Consider the following 18,078-nt stretch of genomic DNA (forward strand, 5'->3'; position numbering starts at 1 on the left):
TGATCTAGTGGAAGGTGTCCCTGCCCATGGCAGGGGGGTTGGAACTAGACAGTATTTAAGGTCCCTTCCAACCCAAACCATTCTATGAATCTAGGAACGTAATTTCTGTCAGTTGCTGCTCTGTAAATTAAATACCCATGTGTAGAAACATCAGTTTAACATCGGAAGAAATAGAAAGCCTGACAAGTTAACATTGTGATTGCGGTGTAGACTGCATTCCCAGCAACCCCATAAATAGATCTATCTGCGTGAAATCAGTGAGCAGCTAACTGATAGCAGTCAGGAGTTACAGAGAATAGTAAACGCTATCCATCTCAGAGTAAGGAAACCTTTATGTTTGCATATTACCTTTGTAACCCATAGCAAGGTTCATCTGTATTCCCAGGAGAGTTTCCTGTCCTAGGCCTAAGTACTGCAAGTGCTACTTGTCTCCAAGGTCTATGGCACTGTCTTTTCACTTTGAGCGATGCTTCTTGTACAAGCATGAAAACACCTATGTGCAGAGAGTTGCTTCACGATCAGTCTCTCCTGAAGGCACTATTCGGTATCCTTATCCTCTCTCGAGCATGTGTTGTTTTCTTGTTAGTGATACACTTGCAGAATGGGCGAAAAGTATCAGTAGCTGTAAAGGAACTGGAAAGCTGTTTTTCAAAAACTTAGAAAGTGGACACCTTTTGACCTACTATGTCAAATGTGCATAAAGAAGTAGTGGCACGATGGCAACTCTACTGCAGCACATGGCACTGCTTTCTCCCATCAGAGTTTTGAAAATAGATCTTGCTTTCCGCAGAGAAGCAGTTTTTACAGGATGGAATATGAGTACTGTGCAATATTTAGGAGGTTGACCTATGGAATGAAATACAGTATTTTTTGGCAACTCGGTGTTGAATAACTAATATGAGTTCTGGGAAAAGTCTAGTACCAAAGCAAATTATTATGGCATGTATTGTCACCATGCCAAGCGTGTTTCACTGTGGAACATCTCCTGCTACAATTACTTGAACATTTGTGAAGTATTATAGAAGTCAGAAATATATTCTCTCTTAAGTTCTTTGCTCTTACTTCCATAAAATTATGTGATTTGCTCATGTAGTATATTATTTTGCAAGTATTTTTATTTCTGCAGTTCTCTTGCTTCTCAGTCCAAAGAACTGATCATGAAGTTGGTTCACTATGAAGTGAAATTAAAATTAATACTATAAATTTATTGAGAATTAGTATTACTTTTTGGTATTTCAGCATTCTAAGCAGAGGGTTGTGCATGTAGGGAGAGAACAGACTTTTTATAGTTCTGAATCACAAAAAAGTAGCTTGTTTTCTAAGTCGTTATGTATTCATAATTTTAGAATTTGAATTGTGGCTTCTGGTTCACATTTACTAGTAGTTAATGATGTCGCTTAGGACCTCAATTCAGTCAAGTAATTGTTCATTGCCAGATAATGCTCTTTCATCAGTCAGTCACTGGTTGATTTCTGTAGATGTTGGGAGAAATAAAAGGCAGGAATCTTTTTAAAAGCATGGGTTTTTTCCACTATAAATGGCCAAGTTTGTTTGGTTTTCTCGATCGTTTTTTTAAAGTTTGAGTGGATGAGTGGATAGATAACATAATTGTGTGTGTGTATATATATATTTCTTAAATACACCTTTATTATGAAAACGCTTAACACTAAATGTATATTATCTATTCAAGCCACAGTTTAAGTTGTATACGTTAATTACAGGTTTATCAATAGATTATGGGGAGAACAAACTTTACTGGATCAGTTCAGGAAATGGAACCATAAATAGATGCAACTTGGACGGTGGGCATCTTGAAATAATAGAATCAATGAAAGAAGACTTAACAAAAGCCACAGCTTTAACCATTATGGGTAAGTTCCAGTGGTAGTAACTTAGTTTTTAAATATTTGGAATCTAATTAATAATGAAATAGCAAAAGCTTGGAGAAGCTACTGCTACTGGGTTTTTTAATGTAAATAATACATACAGTACATTCAGTAGTGAGACTATTTTGTTTGTGAAAAAAGTTTTTTATATTTCATTGAACAGACAGTTTGTGATCTGTATTACAAGTTTGTGTTTCTAAATATAGTCTTGCATATATATACACAGGATGAAGGTAACAGACTGGCTTATATTTACTGTAGTTACTTGTAAAACATGTTGGAAGGAGATATGTTACACTCTATTACAATGATTTATATGTGAGTTACTTCTGCTGCTCACTTCTTTTCACTATCTTGGTTCAGAATAGCTAGTGTTTGTTGGATAGGCCTGCACTTTGTTGGATAGGCTTGCTTTAAAAATACAAGGCAAGTTTTGTGTCAGAAGGAGTCATGAATGTTGATATAGACAAGTTGTCTTTTGTTGATTTGATTGTGACTAGAAGTAGAATGAATAAATGACCTTTACTTTAGGGAGCTATTGGAAGTCTTTAATATGAGATGTTGTAAAGAGTATTTGTTCATACTGTCACTGAGATGTCTGTGGTATCAGGTCTTCAACTGTGATTCACAGAAGCTACAACAGTGATGATCCATCTGGGATATTGAATGAGGAGCTTATAGCTATCATTTAAAGAAAAGTGTTTCATGCCTGTTTGCATGAAAGTAGTTGAATTTTTGCACGTGATGAGAATTTCTGCTGTGCAGTTTTTAAACATACATGCATCTATTATTCCTTGTTTGGGATGCTTTGTTCTGTGTTTGATGGGTGATAGCAATTCATCTTACTCAAAATTGGTAAACAAAACATATAATGTGATTGGGTTTTTCTGTTTGTTTTGCTTTTGGGTTTTGCCTTTGTTTTGGAGCCATAGTTGTGATAAACTGCAATATGACATTGCAGTACAATTCTGTATATAAATCTGTTGGAGAAAAGTGCAAACAAATACAATATTATAAACAGTACTGTATGTGCTGACTGAAAAACATGAAAAGCTTCTGTATTCATTTCTCCTGTATGTTTTTATATTGTGGAACATACTGTAGCAACATAAATGCCATCTATTTTCCTGAACTGCTGGTGGCTTTACATCAGCTTCTTACAGTCAGGCTTTTGTGCATGTAAAATGGATCAGAACAGAAAATCCAATGCGATACGAAGCAAGATAAGGGATCTGTGATTGATAAATGATCATAACTAATAATATATAAAGAAGAATGAATAATTTGTTCCAATGTAAGATTTAATGTGAGTGCGTGAAAATTTAACACCTCTCCTGATCTGTTTGCCTACACATTTAATAGGAAACTTTAGCAGGTGAATTATAGTAATTACAATGTTTATTGCATCGGTTGTTGTCCCTTTCATAAATTTTCTTTACTGCTTTTATCTAAAAACACAGTAAACACATAAAACCCAACATGAGCTAGAATGTTTCTTCTCTCTGTGTGTACGCAGCTAACTTTTTTTACCCTTTGTATTCATCAGTGACTGAAAAGAAAACAGATACAATATCTGTGCCCAAGCTCTTAAAACCATTTTGTGCCATTTAGGTTCCACTTAGTGCTACAGAGTCCCATAGGCTTCTACTGTCTTTTCCATTTTTCTGTCTTTTGCATTTAGTGTCTCCCCAGCTAAAAGCAGAATTTTGGACAGCTTATATTTTTTGTTTCTTTATTTTAAATATATGATCTTGTCATATTGTTGGGTTCTGTTTCCACTGGGGCAGAAAGAAAGAAGAGATATTGGAGTTTGGTATTTTGAGGCTGTCTTTGTACAGTACTCTCACCAGGTCATACATACACTGGTCAGTTGTTGATCATCAGAACCTTTATTGGTTTGAAGAGCTAAAACAAGGAAAAGGTGGAGGCAATGTCAATGGATTGAGGGGACAGGGTAATGTGATCTGAGACAGCCCTGATTTCCATGTCCCCATCCTCCCCACCAAGGGTAGATGCACTGGGGGGGAAAGGATTGTCAGAAAAAGTGCTGAATTTCTAATAAATTTACTGTATTGGTGATCTCTTCTAGCACCTCAGTCCTCCTTGCTCCTGAAAATTTTTTAGCTGTTTGTGAAGCATGTCTTTACTAGCATCTTCCCCAGCCGTTAGAGTCTCCTTGTCAGAAAGCACAAACTCCCAGAGACACCTGAGGATAATCCAGTAGTCTGCATGAAGAGCCAGTGTCTTCCATTCTGTGTCTGGACAGTCTTTTGCGCAGAAAACTAACAGATCTTCTGATAGTTTCTAGTGGGTTTTGCTATATCTTACAGTTTATGTTCCAGAAGATTTTTCAGAACTATAAAAAACTAATGACTGACAGAGGCTTGGCCCAAGACTGACTTTCTTCCTTTAGTAATCTCTGTACTGTTCTGATATCTCTGTATTATCTTGATCTTTGATTCTGTTATTTTAAAAATGAGAAAAGAAATAAGAAGCAATTAATAATGCTAACTAGGTCAGTAAAGTTTTGATTTGCTTTTTAATATAGCTTATGGAGTAGTTCAGAGCTTCACCAGGCAATGGGGATTGCCACTCCCCTTTAGTACTACTCCTCAATCTTCTTCTTGTACATCATTGCTTTTCAATCTCTCTATTTTAGTGTTGCAGTTTAGCTGTTATAAACTGTTTGGAAGTTACCACTAGTGTTTCAGACGTTTACTGTTGTTTAGTCCTTTCCAGGCTCTGTTTAACATTTTCCTACTGTTATATCCTTTAGTGGGAGCGTGTAGAGGGTAATGATAAGACATGAAAAAATAATGTTAGCAAACAAGTTGGTGCCAGAGTGACTCTCAGGTTTATTCTTGAGGGAATTGGAAACAAGTTATATAATTCACATCTTTCTGTGTTTTGGTTCTTTCATTTATTGGTTTTCTACTCAGTGGTGTCAGTCATATTTCTTTTTCCATATGCTGAGCTCCAAAATTCCTAGTCCTTTTGTACCTGTTTTTGCTACATCTTTTTGAGCATGATATAGATGGGATGAAAATTATATTCTGTTAGAATATATATTTTATATATATTTGAATATATATTTTGCTTTTCTACTCTTCCCACTTCTTCAAATACACATTCACTGTTGGAAATGTCAGTGCGTGCAACATCAGCCATTTTTAGTGAATTTACCATTCAAAAATGCATGTGAATGTTTTGTTCAATATGTTTCACAGTTTATTGTCTTGCATTTGATCAATGGTAATTTTCTTCTGCTACTATGTTAACTTTTCATTTTATTTTGTTCAAAAACCTCTGAAGTTTCTTCTGGTCTTTTAGAAGCTTATATAATTCACAGCACCCCATGTCCTAATTTTCAACACCTACTACTGACACCATTTAGAAATCGATAACAAATATATCCACTGTTTTGGAAACTCAGGATGTTCCATGTGAGAGAATCTCTGATTTTCTTATATGGTACAGCAATATTCTTTTCAACATTAAGAAAATGCTTCCTATACTTGTGTTAAGGTTTGAGTTTAATGTATTATATTCAGTATCTGATTTTAGCAGTTTTCCTGGTAGCCAGTGTCTGAGTGTGATCAACTTAGATGTATTTGGCATTCTGCATGAAGTCTTAATTCCTGCCTTCCAAATTATTTAATGAAAATGGTTCCTTGACTGTAACTAAAACTGGTTGGAAATTTACCTCTGTGATGAGAACTATATGTACTTCTGGATTGGTGAGCAGACTCGTTATATTACAAGATTTGAATTACTAAGGAACTTGCAGCAATCTCTGATGTATTTCCAAACTGGTGTATTCTTTCTTGAATGATATATGGATCTGAATCATAAACTGAGCATTGCTGAAAAAGTATTGATTAGTTACTGTAAGTTTGTAGCTGAGAAGAAAAAGATACTGAAGGTTTCTGTCAGCAATTCTGGTAGAGGTATTTGATTGGATTTTATATCAAGTCCTCACAGAAATACAGTTTACACAAAATCACAAAATTCAGCTCATTTCACTATAAAATAGGAATATGATGTAGATTGCGTAGATGGTATAACGAGGATATCATTTGTTGTGTGTTGATGATTTTTTTTTTTTTAAAAATACTTATGGTAGAAACCTCAAAGGAAATATTCCATAATGCTAAGTAGTAGCCTTTTTCTAGTTGTTGTTTACTAGTATAAAATAGAGTAACTTCATGTAGTGAATGATTCTATGTGTAAGTGCTGTTTCTGTTGAAATTCATGTAAAAAAAAAATTAAATCAACCATACAACAAAATCAGACATACAGCTTTTCAATGGGAGTGCAGATATTAGAACAATGTATTTTGAACACAACCTGTATATAATACAGCCATTAAGGTGTATTATCAAACAATCAAAATAGTCAGTAACAATTACTGTGTTTCATTTTAGACAGAAAATTTGGGTTCATAGTAATGAAATATATTCATACTACTATTCACTTTGATCATGTGGTTAAATGATATATTGGTTATTTGATTTTTTGTTTTATCCTAAATTTCAAAAATAACATCAGAATGCATTTCTGGTAACTTAAACGGTCGGAGCTCTGACTTTGCTGGATGAAATTGTGAAGTAAAAGGAGCTGCTTAGATCAGGAAACTTCAAATACATACACCTTAATTTTCCAACTCATCGATCTTCTAATTGCTATAACACCATTCATTACCTTAGCATTAATATATGAAATATATCTAGGCAATTTGCCCAGTTCTAAGTACAGTACATAGCTGTCTTCCATAAATACTCAAACTACCATTCATGAAAACTAATGGCCCATCAAAATTTGCATTCAGAGTACTGCTTGAAATCTCCAAAGGACTGTCCACAATGCTAGTGTAGCAATTTTTGGCATTTGAAATTGCTGTTTCCCAATATGTTCCTGTGCTTAATGCTGGTCACACAACAAAATGGATAAATACAACAATTTTAATATATATAACCCAGTTTCAGCAACAAGATTGTAATTAGTGATCAATCAACACTCTCATTAGCATAATCGAGCAAATAAATCATTTAATTTCAGTTTGATATTTAAAGATTTCAAATACTGTTATTTCTTCCCTAGTTTGTGAAAGCAAGTTGTCTTTATGGTAAAGGTAAGTGGTTTTGTAAAATTATCTACTGTATTTTAAAACAAATACAGAAATGGATTAATTCATCCTGATACCAGAAATCACAGATGAGTTATCTACTAAGAGAATGTACTAATAATGCAAAGACAAATAGTTCTAAACTCTGTTTGGAATTATGGTCAAAAATAGCTGTGTAACACGTTGGGGGTTTTTTGGTATGAGCGTCTGTTGTGGCATATATCGGCCACCCGGCAGTTTCTGAGCAGTTAAAACCTGTATTCTTTAGGTCTTAGGGCATAACTGACCAACTGTGACTGCTTTATGTTTTTTGGCAGGTAGTCATAAGAGGTTTGACCTGAAGATATCTGTACTTTGTGGGTGGGTTTTTTTGGTTTGGTGTGTTTTCTGTTTAATGCTGGTTTTGTTTGATTGATTTGTTAATATACCTGAAATGTCAGGATTTGCATGAGCTTTCTCATTTAACTCCACCATACTCTACCCGTATCCCTTTCTAAAACTTGTAGTGTACCATGTAAAGCTTCCATGTAAAAGAAGAATAAATACTAATTCAATAAGATTTTGTAAGTTATATTTTTAATTGAATGTTTATCCATGTCTCATGTTAACAAGGATGGACGAGGAAGATAAAAGAATCATTTTGAAGCATATTTTGAGAATTCACTTGTGATTTGGAGAAATTTTGACTTTTTAACAGTATAGGTGATGTAGGAGACTATTTAACCTCTATGTTCACAGTCATGTACTTCAAGGACTAGTAATGAGTTTATGCTGTGATGGTTTCTGTAGCCCAAGCACAAATACAGGCTGAATAGAGAATGGGTTGAGAGCAGCCCTGAGGAGAAGGACTTGGGGATTTTGTTTGATGAGAAGCTCACCATGACCCAGCAGTGTGCGCTGGCAGCCCAGCAAGCCAACCGTGTCCTGGGATGCATCACAAGCAGTGTGACCAGCAGGTTGACGGAGGGGATTCTGCCCCTCTACTCCGCTCTAGTGAGGCCCCCCCCTGCAGTACTGTCTTCAGCTCTGGGGCCCCAACACCAGAAGGACATGGACCTGTGGGAGAGGAGGCCACAAAGATGATCTGAGGGCTGGAGCACCTCTTCTAGGAAGACAGGTTGAGAGAGTTGGGGTTGTTGAGCCTGGAGGAGAGAAGGCTCTGGGGAGACCTTCAAGCAGCCTTCCAGTACCTAAAGGGGCCTACAAGAAAGCTGGGAGGGACTTTTGACAAGGGCATGGAGTGATAGGACAGGGGGCAATGGCAGAGGAAGAGGGAAGAGTTAGATTACATATCAGGAAGATATGTGAGGTGGTGAGGCAGTGGCAGAGGTTGCCCAGAGAAGCTGTGGATGCCCCATCCCTGGTAGTGTTCAAGGCCAGGCTGGATTGGGGCTTGAGGAATGGTGGAAGGTGTCCCTGTCCATGGCAGGGGGGTTGGAACTGGATGGTCTTTAAGGTCGCTCCCAACCAAACTGTTTTATGGTTCTATGATTCCATGATTCTGCCGTGAAGGGGAAAGAACTCTAAGACCTGACATGTGCGACACCATTGATGGACATTGTCTAGATACTGTTAACTGTGTAAGAAAGCAGCATCAGTCTCATTTAGTAGCTCAGTAAGCAAGAGCGGTACATGATGAAACATTCAGTTGGTGATGTAGGAATGGTTTGGCTCTATACTAATACTAAAAGGGAGAAATGGAATGATTTGTGGTGTAGACAGCTATTGGTAATTGAACTTCTTGATTAAGCATGTGTCATGCCTTCATCTCTTGGTGAAAGAATATGCGAAGTTGGTTACTTGAGGTTTTTGTTTGTTTCCTTTCCCTAAAGAGAGAGGCAAGTCAACAAATTGTGGTTTTGGGAGGCTGTTGAAACCATAGCCAAGCATGAGGTTTTGCACAAAATACTAAAGAAATGCCTGAAAGAGTTTGATGAAGTAAATGATGAAAAACAGCAAAACTATGTTTTTTATGTTTTTTGCTTCCTTCCTGTATTCTAGTCTTAAAAAAAAAAAAAAAAAAAAAAAAAAAAAAATTGTGGATGGATTTGGATATGTAAACCAGTAAGTTCTAGTATACTACGCACAGGACGGCAGTCATTACCAAAATTACTTAATGGGCCCTTCTGATTCGTGATCAAATAGAGGATTTAAGGACTGAAATTGCTTATTCACATACAATCATTTCATGGAAAAAGTTAGCCTAAACATTTAGGATAGATATTTCATTATTGTGGGTCATATTCTCACAGATAAAAAAAAAGAAAAATAAGTCAAATTCCCATGTTTTCACTTATGGACTTTATCACATCGTCACCTTTATATTATTATCTCACACCTGTCTTTTTGTTGTAATTCACACCATCAAAATTGAGCACAAGAATTTCTTATTCTAAGGATTATCTGATAAAAGAATCATTAGATGCAAGCTGCTGTTAATTTAACGGATTGGTATTGCAAGAATGATCTTTTCACTCAGTCAATTCTAGCACCTTTGAATGCATAGGGTGATATATTTCCTTTAAGTTTTACCCAGGTTCCACTGAGACTTCCATTTGTGTCTCCGAAGCTTCATAGTCAGAATATTTTCATTCTGTAGATTGTTGTCTCGTTATATACCTGTGAAGACTACTTAGTAAATGCTTTTTTTCCTTGATATTTTCAGAGTTTATTTTCTTTTGTGCAGTAACTTTTTACAGTTCCTGCAATGGAAATTATTTTTCACATCTGCAATTTCCATCATGAAACACTCAATTGTCTGGCTCTATAAATTAGTTATTTAACTATTAAAACTGCAGTATAGGCAACAATTCATTTAACTGAAAAGAAAATGAACTAAAAATGAAGTTAATAAACAATATTTGTTGGAAAGACAGTGTTCCTGAAGTTTAAAAGTTTTTTCAGTGTAGGGTTTTACTTTTGGTTCTTCTACAGTAGCAGCTTTTTCTGTCTAAAATTAAAATGCTGATGATATTAAACTTGCAATTATACAGACTTGCTCTATTTAGTTATTTCATTTAAGATATTTAAAAGGTACATAACTATTTGGAGAAAAAAATGTTCTTACTTTTTTTTGTCATACAGAAAATTGCTGTAAGATTGTATTTCACAGCAATTAATACTTTAAATGTAGTCATGAGTGAAATGTTAACTCACTGCAAAGCAGTAGTTTGTTAGTAACCTAAGCATGTTGTACTGTCCATATACTGCCATTTGCATTGTTCCCGTTTAAAAATACACGTGACAAACTGAAAATAAAGTTGAATCCAAACTGCTGCTATGATTTCTTTTCATTTTTTTGTTGCTTTCCCTTTCATGATTAAATTTAACATCTACATTGTGTTGCCCTTGAGACTGTTGATCAAATCTAGGTCTTGAGGTAATATGGTATTAAAATGTTAGTTCAGTTTGTTTACAATAGTTACATTTCCAAAAGGCTGAGAGCAGGGGGGAGTTGCTTGCACTTGTGTTTATACCATTTTGTTAACTCAGAGAATATGACAGAGGTGGGCCAATGAAACCTTGTTTCTTTACTGAAACTTCCTAGAAGGCTAGTACCGGAGCTACATTTTATTTGATTGATTAAATTTTACTAAAAAAATAGCTTAAATTTCTTTATAGTATAGGAATATAGAAAAAATCTAGGTTGTGGATCCACAGAAGTATAATTTTAAATTCATAACATAAAAATCCATAACTTCTTTTCTGAAATGGTGAGCTACAGAGTGTTAACCAGTCACTAAGGTGAATGATTTGACTAAGTCAAGAGAAACTGACTGAGCCCCAGTATACTGCAAAATAGTGGAATGATTGACTAGTTGAATCCCTTCAGTTTGCTGGCAAACCCACAAGGAGCTGGAAGGAGGCCATCATACTGTTTAAGTCCTGTGAAGGGAGTAAGGACTCAGGTAGGGTGTTTTGGCATTCAAAGAAAATGAGAAACAGACCCTGTGAAACATATTATGGACTGTGGAACTTGTCAACCTGGAACACTGGAACCTGGAGCATCAGACATCTGGGTGTATGCTAGAGATAGTGCGTTAGGACTAATGCGTTAAGGACTTGAAATCAGAAGATTGGCTATAGTTTCTGTGTCAGTGTTTGGCCATAGTTTGGGTTTGATATCAAAGCTGTTTATATTCTGATGCATTAGCAGGTAGAGCCTGCTTTGCTTTTTTTTTTCATGATTTTTTAGTTATTGATTGTAATTTGGTTTTAATGAAAAAAGTGTTTTAGCATTACAGGCAATTTTATTCACTTGTGAAAATTAATTTCTTCCCTAAAGTCAGTAGAATTTCTGTATATAACTAGACATTTTAATTTAGGATTTTCTATGGAAGTAGGCTCAAAATAGGAATTGTTGCAGCAAAAGTGGAACTGATGAAGACTGCTTTATTGTCTCCTGAATCTTAATAACAGAGTACCTTCAGCTTCTCTCTATAACCTTCTCTCCGTAGTACCTCCAGTGCAGTAACCCACATCTTTCATCCTAAGACCTCATCCCAGTTTCTCTCCTGCTGTTCTGCACAACAGATGTCTACTGCAAGCACTTGTAGAGCCTTCCCCCATTCACAGTTCCACAATTTACAATCACAATACCCTGTTTTCCTCATGTATTTCTTAAATTTCTCCCTTTTTTTCTCTCCACTCCAGTCCCCATCTTCTCTATGTCAAAACAAAGCACAAGCTGTTGCCACTCTGGAGCTACCCATGAAGTCATATGCTGGCCAGCACATGTGCTCCATGGCCATCTGGCTGCCATCAAACTGAAGGGATTCAACCAGTCAATCATTCCACTATTTTGCAGTATACTGGGGCTCAGTCAAGATTTTGTATGGGATGGCTTTTGAGTTTATCAAGGAAGCACGGCATATGCGTGTTCTTGGTTTCACTTCAAAAGGCAATCTGTATTTTGACAAAGGTGGTGTTAGCTCTGTGCATTGATTTTTCCTACAGTTTTAAGAAGTTATCAAGAACTAGAAGTATCTGATATCTTTACTGTGAAAAGTAGAATACAGGACGTTGTTGTTCCTGTTACATTTCATAGAAATAGCTGGCCATGCTTTGCATTGGATTTGTTTATCTACAGCTTAGAAACATCAGGAAGCTCTTCACTGAAATAATGGTTTTATGCAATGACTGAAGGATGACATTAAGAGTTAGGATTGACTAAGTGTTTTCTGTATGTTCGGTATGCTCTGTGTTTCAGTCTCACCCAGACAGGAAAGGACTGATTTGCTTTGCTTGCGGCAGCCATTGAGATTGATGAATAATGGGAACAAGCTGGATGAAATTAATTATGATAAAAATGAAAATATTATGTTATAAGGGAAACAGCTGAAGGACTTGGCATTGGTTAGGTAAGGAGCTCTTCACTGTGAACACCAGTCGCTATGAGTTAACCAAGTCCTTGTTTTGGAAGCCAATTTAAGTTCTCAGGTGTTTAGTCTTAAAATTGGACAGTAAGCATCATTACTATGTTTATTATTCTTTTGGATCTGACAAAATTTTGCTTGCCTTTCAGAAATGCGCTTTTGCAATTTCAGTGCATTCTTTAGTTTCCTCTAAACCGAACCATCGCCATGTACCTCATGGAAGATGTTTATGTAGAATATGTTAGTTTGATTAAACAAATGATTTCACCTTGAGGGTGCGATGCTAGTGCCTGCAGATGTGAAATTTAAAGGTTGGTTTTTTTCTCTCTTGGCGTATGGCAGGTCACAAAAGCATGACATGGCTGATTTCAGTACCCTGATTCTCAAGTTGTGATAGTCTCAGGTGCAATACAAGGATGAACAGTCCTTGTGCACTCCAGATTTATGACACTTAACTGTAGGCCCTGACAGTATGACCATTATGAGTAGTGGTGCCATACTATAGAGCTCTTCCATTGTCACCCCAGCATCTTCATTGAAACACTGACAGGATGTAGCTGTTGTAGAAAGCAGTTCTATGATCTTGATGTCATCCTTCAGAGCTACAGTAAAGCTAATAACTGTGGCCTTTCATATGTGTAGGGGTATAAAGAAATACCAAGAGAGTGAAGGGCATTTCTAGTGTCCTTCTGATTTCTCCTCGTTTTAACCTATTCTGTTTTCCAAGCCTTAGCAGTAGGGAATAAATTTTTTCTGAGAGCTGCTGGGAAGGTTTTCAAAAGTGTATATTTCATATTATTTTCTTCTTTTTGTATTATTTCCTCTTACTGTGTTTCCTGATAGGTCGTCTTTGCTTTTTTCTTTTCGCTTTGCAGTGGTTGTGACTTATTTTATGGTCCATTTGTACAATATCAAGTGATGGCATGAAATATTCAAAACTTGGTAGGATTACCACCCCAATACTGATTTGAGGAAAAGTAGTAAAGATTGTTACCTTAAAGAAATTATAAACCACTGACACTGAGGTATCTTACTAGCTTTCATTAGATGAATGACAGACTAGCAAACTCTTTAACTGAGGAGGCTCTTTCATTAACTCCAGCAGGTAATGCGTCAAAGTCTCAAAATGGCAAACTGATAACACTGATGAGTATTGTGTATTTCTGAACAAAACTAAAGCAATCTCTAATGTTGATATTGAAATTATGTTAATGGGGCTTCAAAAACAACATTTTCCTGAAATGATGTAAGTGAAATGAAGTAGAGAATATGCTTCTCATGTATACCTTTCAGTTTATTGAAATTTCTTTTAAATTGATTGTCTTCATACAATGTTGTTTAAATTGTTATGAAGATTATCTTTACATTAATACTGACGTTTGTATCTTATTTTCTTTTTTAATGAAAATTTACATTCCACAGTAACCAATACGGCCACAGCAATATGATCAAACTTAGTGTTTCTGTCCTTATGTCACTAAGAATCCTGTCTGAGTTTAAGTGAAATCTTTATGACTAAAGTCACCTGAAATCCAGCCCTTGAAAAATATGTTGCATGTACTGCAGTTGCGCTTCAAGTGAAAATTCTGTCATAAAGTTTTGATAAGTCCTTCATATTATGATTCAAGTATTCTGCATGTGTGGATTGAAAAGGATGGTTTAAAGTTTTATGCTAGTAGAAGCATAGCATGTCTCATTTTTTCTGTTAATTTAAAATTTCGTGTAAATTATGATGAAAAAGTTACTATCAATGTAAGTTGATAATTTCAGTAATTTCTTTAAGACAGTAACAAGATTTTTTTATTTTTATGGTAATTGTCATACTTCTTAATTTGAACACTCGAGGTAATGAGAACCTGGAACCAGAGTTCCTGTCATCTCTATGTACATAATGAATGGATGTAGCAAAGTTTGAGAAGAAACCCTGTGTTATACTAGTACATGATCTGTGAATAAGGTTTTGTAACTGTCGGTTATAAATTGGGCATAATACAGTTTTTCCACTTAAAAAATATGAAAACCTATCAGCTAAAGAGGAAAAAAATAAATTTATAAATCCAAAATTTATGTTTTTAAAATAAAAAAATCTAACTTATTTATTCTTTGAGAATTTTCCTTAAAATTGATCTGAGAATTAAGCTCAAAAGCTTTTTCCCACCTTAGGTTTCAAACACATATAATTTGACAATGATCTTCATAATTTTTAAAACTTGAAAATTTTACAGATAAAAAGCTTTGGTGGGCAGACCAGAACTTAGCTCAGATCGGTACCTGTAACAAAAAAGATGGAAGAAACCCGACTGTCCTGCGAAACAAAACTTCAGGTGTTGTACATATGAAAGTGTATGATAAAGCAGCACAGCAAGGTATGTTAAATTTTAAGCATGTTTAACCAACTTGTAGACGTCATAGTATCTTTTCCCATGTTATTCTCCAAATGTGGCTAGAACAAAATAATATGTATTTCATTGTAATTCAGTGATAAAATATTATAAAATGTTTTATTATTGAATAAATTACTGGATATAATGAGATAATTGATTTAACATATCTGCCTGTTATATTTTAATTTATCAGATGTTTTCTGAAGTTTACACTGTAGTGAAGTTTGAAGTTCCTTTAGAGAATCTGTTTAAAATTTTTAGTCAAAAAATCAGTTACTGTGTGAATGTCATCTCAAATTATTGAAATTTTAAGTGACGTATTATGAGAGAATTCATTAGTATTCTTCATTGTCTATTTGTTTTAAGACAGTTTAATTCATCTAAATTGACAGAAATGACAGTAGTATAAATCAAAAGTGACACAGCAGAAAAATGGGAGAATATTGCTAATACTGCCAAAACTTAGTTGGCAAAATTGAGGCTAAGATAATATGAAAAAGTGTAATTTGGGGTCGTGCACACAGTTTTATGAAATTGAAGATCAGAGATGAAAACACTTGGGAGATTCTTTGGAAAGAGATTATTTCTGATTCCAGCTGCTGAAAAGGATGAGGATGGGATCTACATGAAACAAATTAATTCCTATTGCGGAGAAGCTTCCGAAAGAACACAGGATGGTTTACTACAATTAGTCTACGTACGGAGTACAGTAATCCAATTTCATATTAGGCACTTCTGGGAACACTTGGCATTTTACCTATTCTAGGAAACACCAAAGGTGCTTCACCAGCCTGGCCCTTAGTTTTAAATGTGGTGGAACAGTAAGTAATAAAAGTTTAGGCATTCACTAATGTTTCTATCATTTCTAAAATGCTTGAATTCCCTACTGTGGAGACATACAGATAGCCTCACGAGAGCCCAAATGTTAGCAATATCTGGTGTCTGTGGCATTAATATGCATCTTCTGTTGTACAAAAATCAAGAAAAGGAACAGTACTTTTTGTACTACTGAACTGTAATTTCACTGTGTAGTGAAATGTCATCTTGCTGATCTATATTTTGACAGAGAGCAATGTCAGGGTTTTGGATATAAGAATCAAAGACTGTAGATGGCATTCAACTTTACACTTGCACTTTTTTAAAAAGAATATTTGTATATTTCGTATATGTCTTGCATTTCATTAAATCAAAGTGACATGAGACCAAAGTGATTTGAGGGCACTTACAGATTTCTCTGTGTACAAATCTGACATCCTAAATTTTTTTTTATTGTACAATTTGTCCCTTTGAGGATACCTGAAACTTTGAAACCTCACCTGTCTTTTCCATTTGTATGGTTGGATCATTAGAAAATATCTGTTATTTGAGATGCTTTCTACTTCAAAATTAGGAATGCAAAAATAAATGTGACAAGTAGCACTCTGATTCATATAACCTTGGTAACTTGTAATCAACTAATTCCTTGAATGTCTTAGTAGACTTAAATGTTTCTTTATGAAGCTTCAAATTTTTTATATATGTTTATTGTACTGTGTATAGTGTTTATTATAAATCTTATTAAAAATTGTTCATCTATTACTTGAAAGTAAATATTGTTTTAATTAAGAAGTAGGAGCATGGATCTGTGAGATCACATTGGAGTGTATCTTAAATATACTAAACAAATGCTGGTTCGTGGACATAACGAGGTTAATATAACATTTGATGAATGAATACAATATGATCAATGATTTCTCATTGTCTAGGATAAGATACACCTTCTAGACTAATGTCATTGGGATTTCATCATTGCTACTCCAAACTTAATGTAGTATTTTCAGTTTTATCATATGCTTTTACTTTTAAAATAGGCAGATTCTTCTTCAGAAAACTGTTTTGCTAAAAAAATACTCTGAGGGAAAAAACCACTATTCTAAGCGCACAAATAAAATGCTGTAAGAGTGAAGCATGGAAGAGTATATGAATAGTAGCGTAGCCTGAAATATTTTATGAATATCTCAACTTTTCCAAGAAGTTAGCTGAACAAAATTATGGTTTGGTAATATTAATGAATTGATACCAACACTCATTTTAGTCAGGATTGCACTGTTCAAATTCTTTTTCCTCTTGTTTTCTTCTCCCATCATGTTATAGGTAGCAATTCCTGTCAGTTAAACAATGGTGGATGCTCCCAGCTTTGTTTACCAACATCAGAAACCACCAGGACTTGTGTGTGTACAGTTGGCTACAACCTTCAAAAAAACCGCATGGCTTGCAAAGGTAAAATGGATTTCAGTATTTATTTTAACTAACTTCAGTTTTATGGAAACACTGTAATGAGTAAATAAACTTTATTAATTTTAAGTTAAATAACTATACTTAATATACTTGATTAAAGCAGTAACAGAGAAATGTCTGTTGTGGTTAGGACAGAATTTAAATTTAGCTTTTAATTTCTTTATTTAGCTCTGCATAGATTTTCGTGGAAACTCTGAGGAATGTCGTTTTCTTTTTCTTTTTTCTTTTTTTTTTTTTAAATCTAGACATGAAAGACTATCTGAGCCATCGTTAATGGCAGTACATATTTGTTCAAGGTCATATACCTTCTCTTTAAACTGTATTATAGGCTACAGTATCTGAAAGGTTGGGTATCTCATCCTATTGTATTGCCCTTAATATAAAGTAAGGCTTGATTTTTTTTTTTTTAAATCTTTTATCTATTTGAGCAGGAAAAACCCAAAACATAGCTTGCATCCAAAGTCTTACTTTTTGCCTGAATAATACATAACAGCCTAATGGTCAAGGTGCCTTGTAGTTGTATAAATTTATTTATTCCTATAAGGGATTGCTACCTCATCTAGTTAATAGCTGAGTATACATGGAGGCAGAATTAAGCAACATAAATGTGGCTTTTCTACTTCTTCAGGGCTTTTCATATGTTTCAATAACATGTTCTTAACATTTTTTATTACTTTTTAAAACAGTTGGTTTTACCTTTACAATTACTTCTTCAGATATTTGTAACTTTCAGTGGTGAGTTAAGGTAAAACTGGTAGATGCTGTGTATTTTAAGTGTATTCCTCCTTTATGTCTAGATATACTGCTTTCTAGATCATAACAGCTTTTTATGATTAAATTTTCCTTCAATTAAAAAGATGTCATGAGGCAATAGCATTTTTATTCTGTCTTGAAAATTCATAGACAAAACCTGACAAGTACTATTCTGTACATATATACTTGTTTAACATTGCTCTTTTCATTTGCTAGCTGATTTCTTCTTTCTTTGAAGAAAATGTTGTAGTTCTCTACCTGAAACTTTTCAGTCCACA

General features: G+C 34.8%; 1 protein-coding gene across 1 annotated transcript in view; it reads left to right on the forward strand.

Annotated features, from left to right (window-relative positions):
- Positions 1–716: 716 nt before the first annotated feature.
- LRP1B (low density lipoprotein receptor-related protein 1B) overlaps positions 717–18,078 on the forward strand; it is a gene marked incomplete at its 3' end in the record, with an annotated part of 167,099 nt that continues 149,737 nt past the window's right edge. Inside the window, exons 1-4 of the mRNA XM_009708817.1 lie at positions 717–819; positions 1,722–1,871; positions 14,612–14,752; positions 16,904–17,029. Coding sequence (XP_009707119.1) covers positions 717–819; positions 1,722–1,871; positions 14,612–14,752; positions 16,904–17,029 — 520 coding nt within the window. The remainder of the gene's footprint in view (positions 820–1,721; positions 1,872–14,611; positions 14,753–16,903; positions 17,030–18,078) is intronic.

This window comes from Cariama cristata, unplaced genomic scaffold (genome assembly GCF_000690535.1).
Source record: "Cariama cristata isolate BGI_N322 unplaced genomic scaffold, ASM69053v1 scaffold951, whole genome shotgun sequence".
In the NCBI taxonomy this organism is placed as follows: domain Eukaryota; kingdom Metazoa; phylum Chordata; class Aves; order Cariamiformes; family Cariamidae; genus Cariama; species Cariama cristata.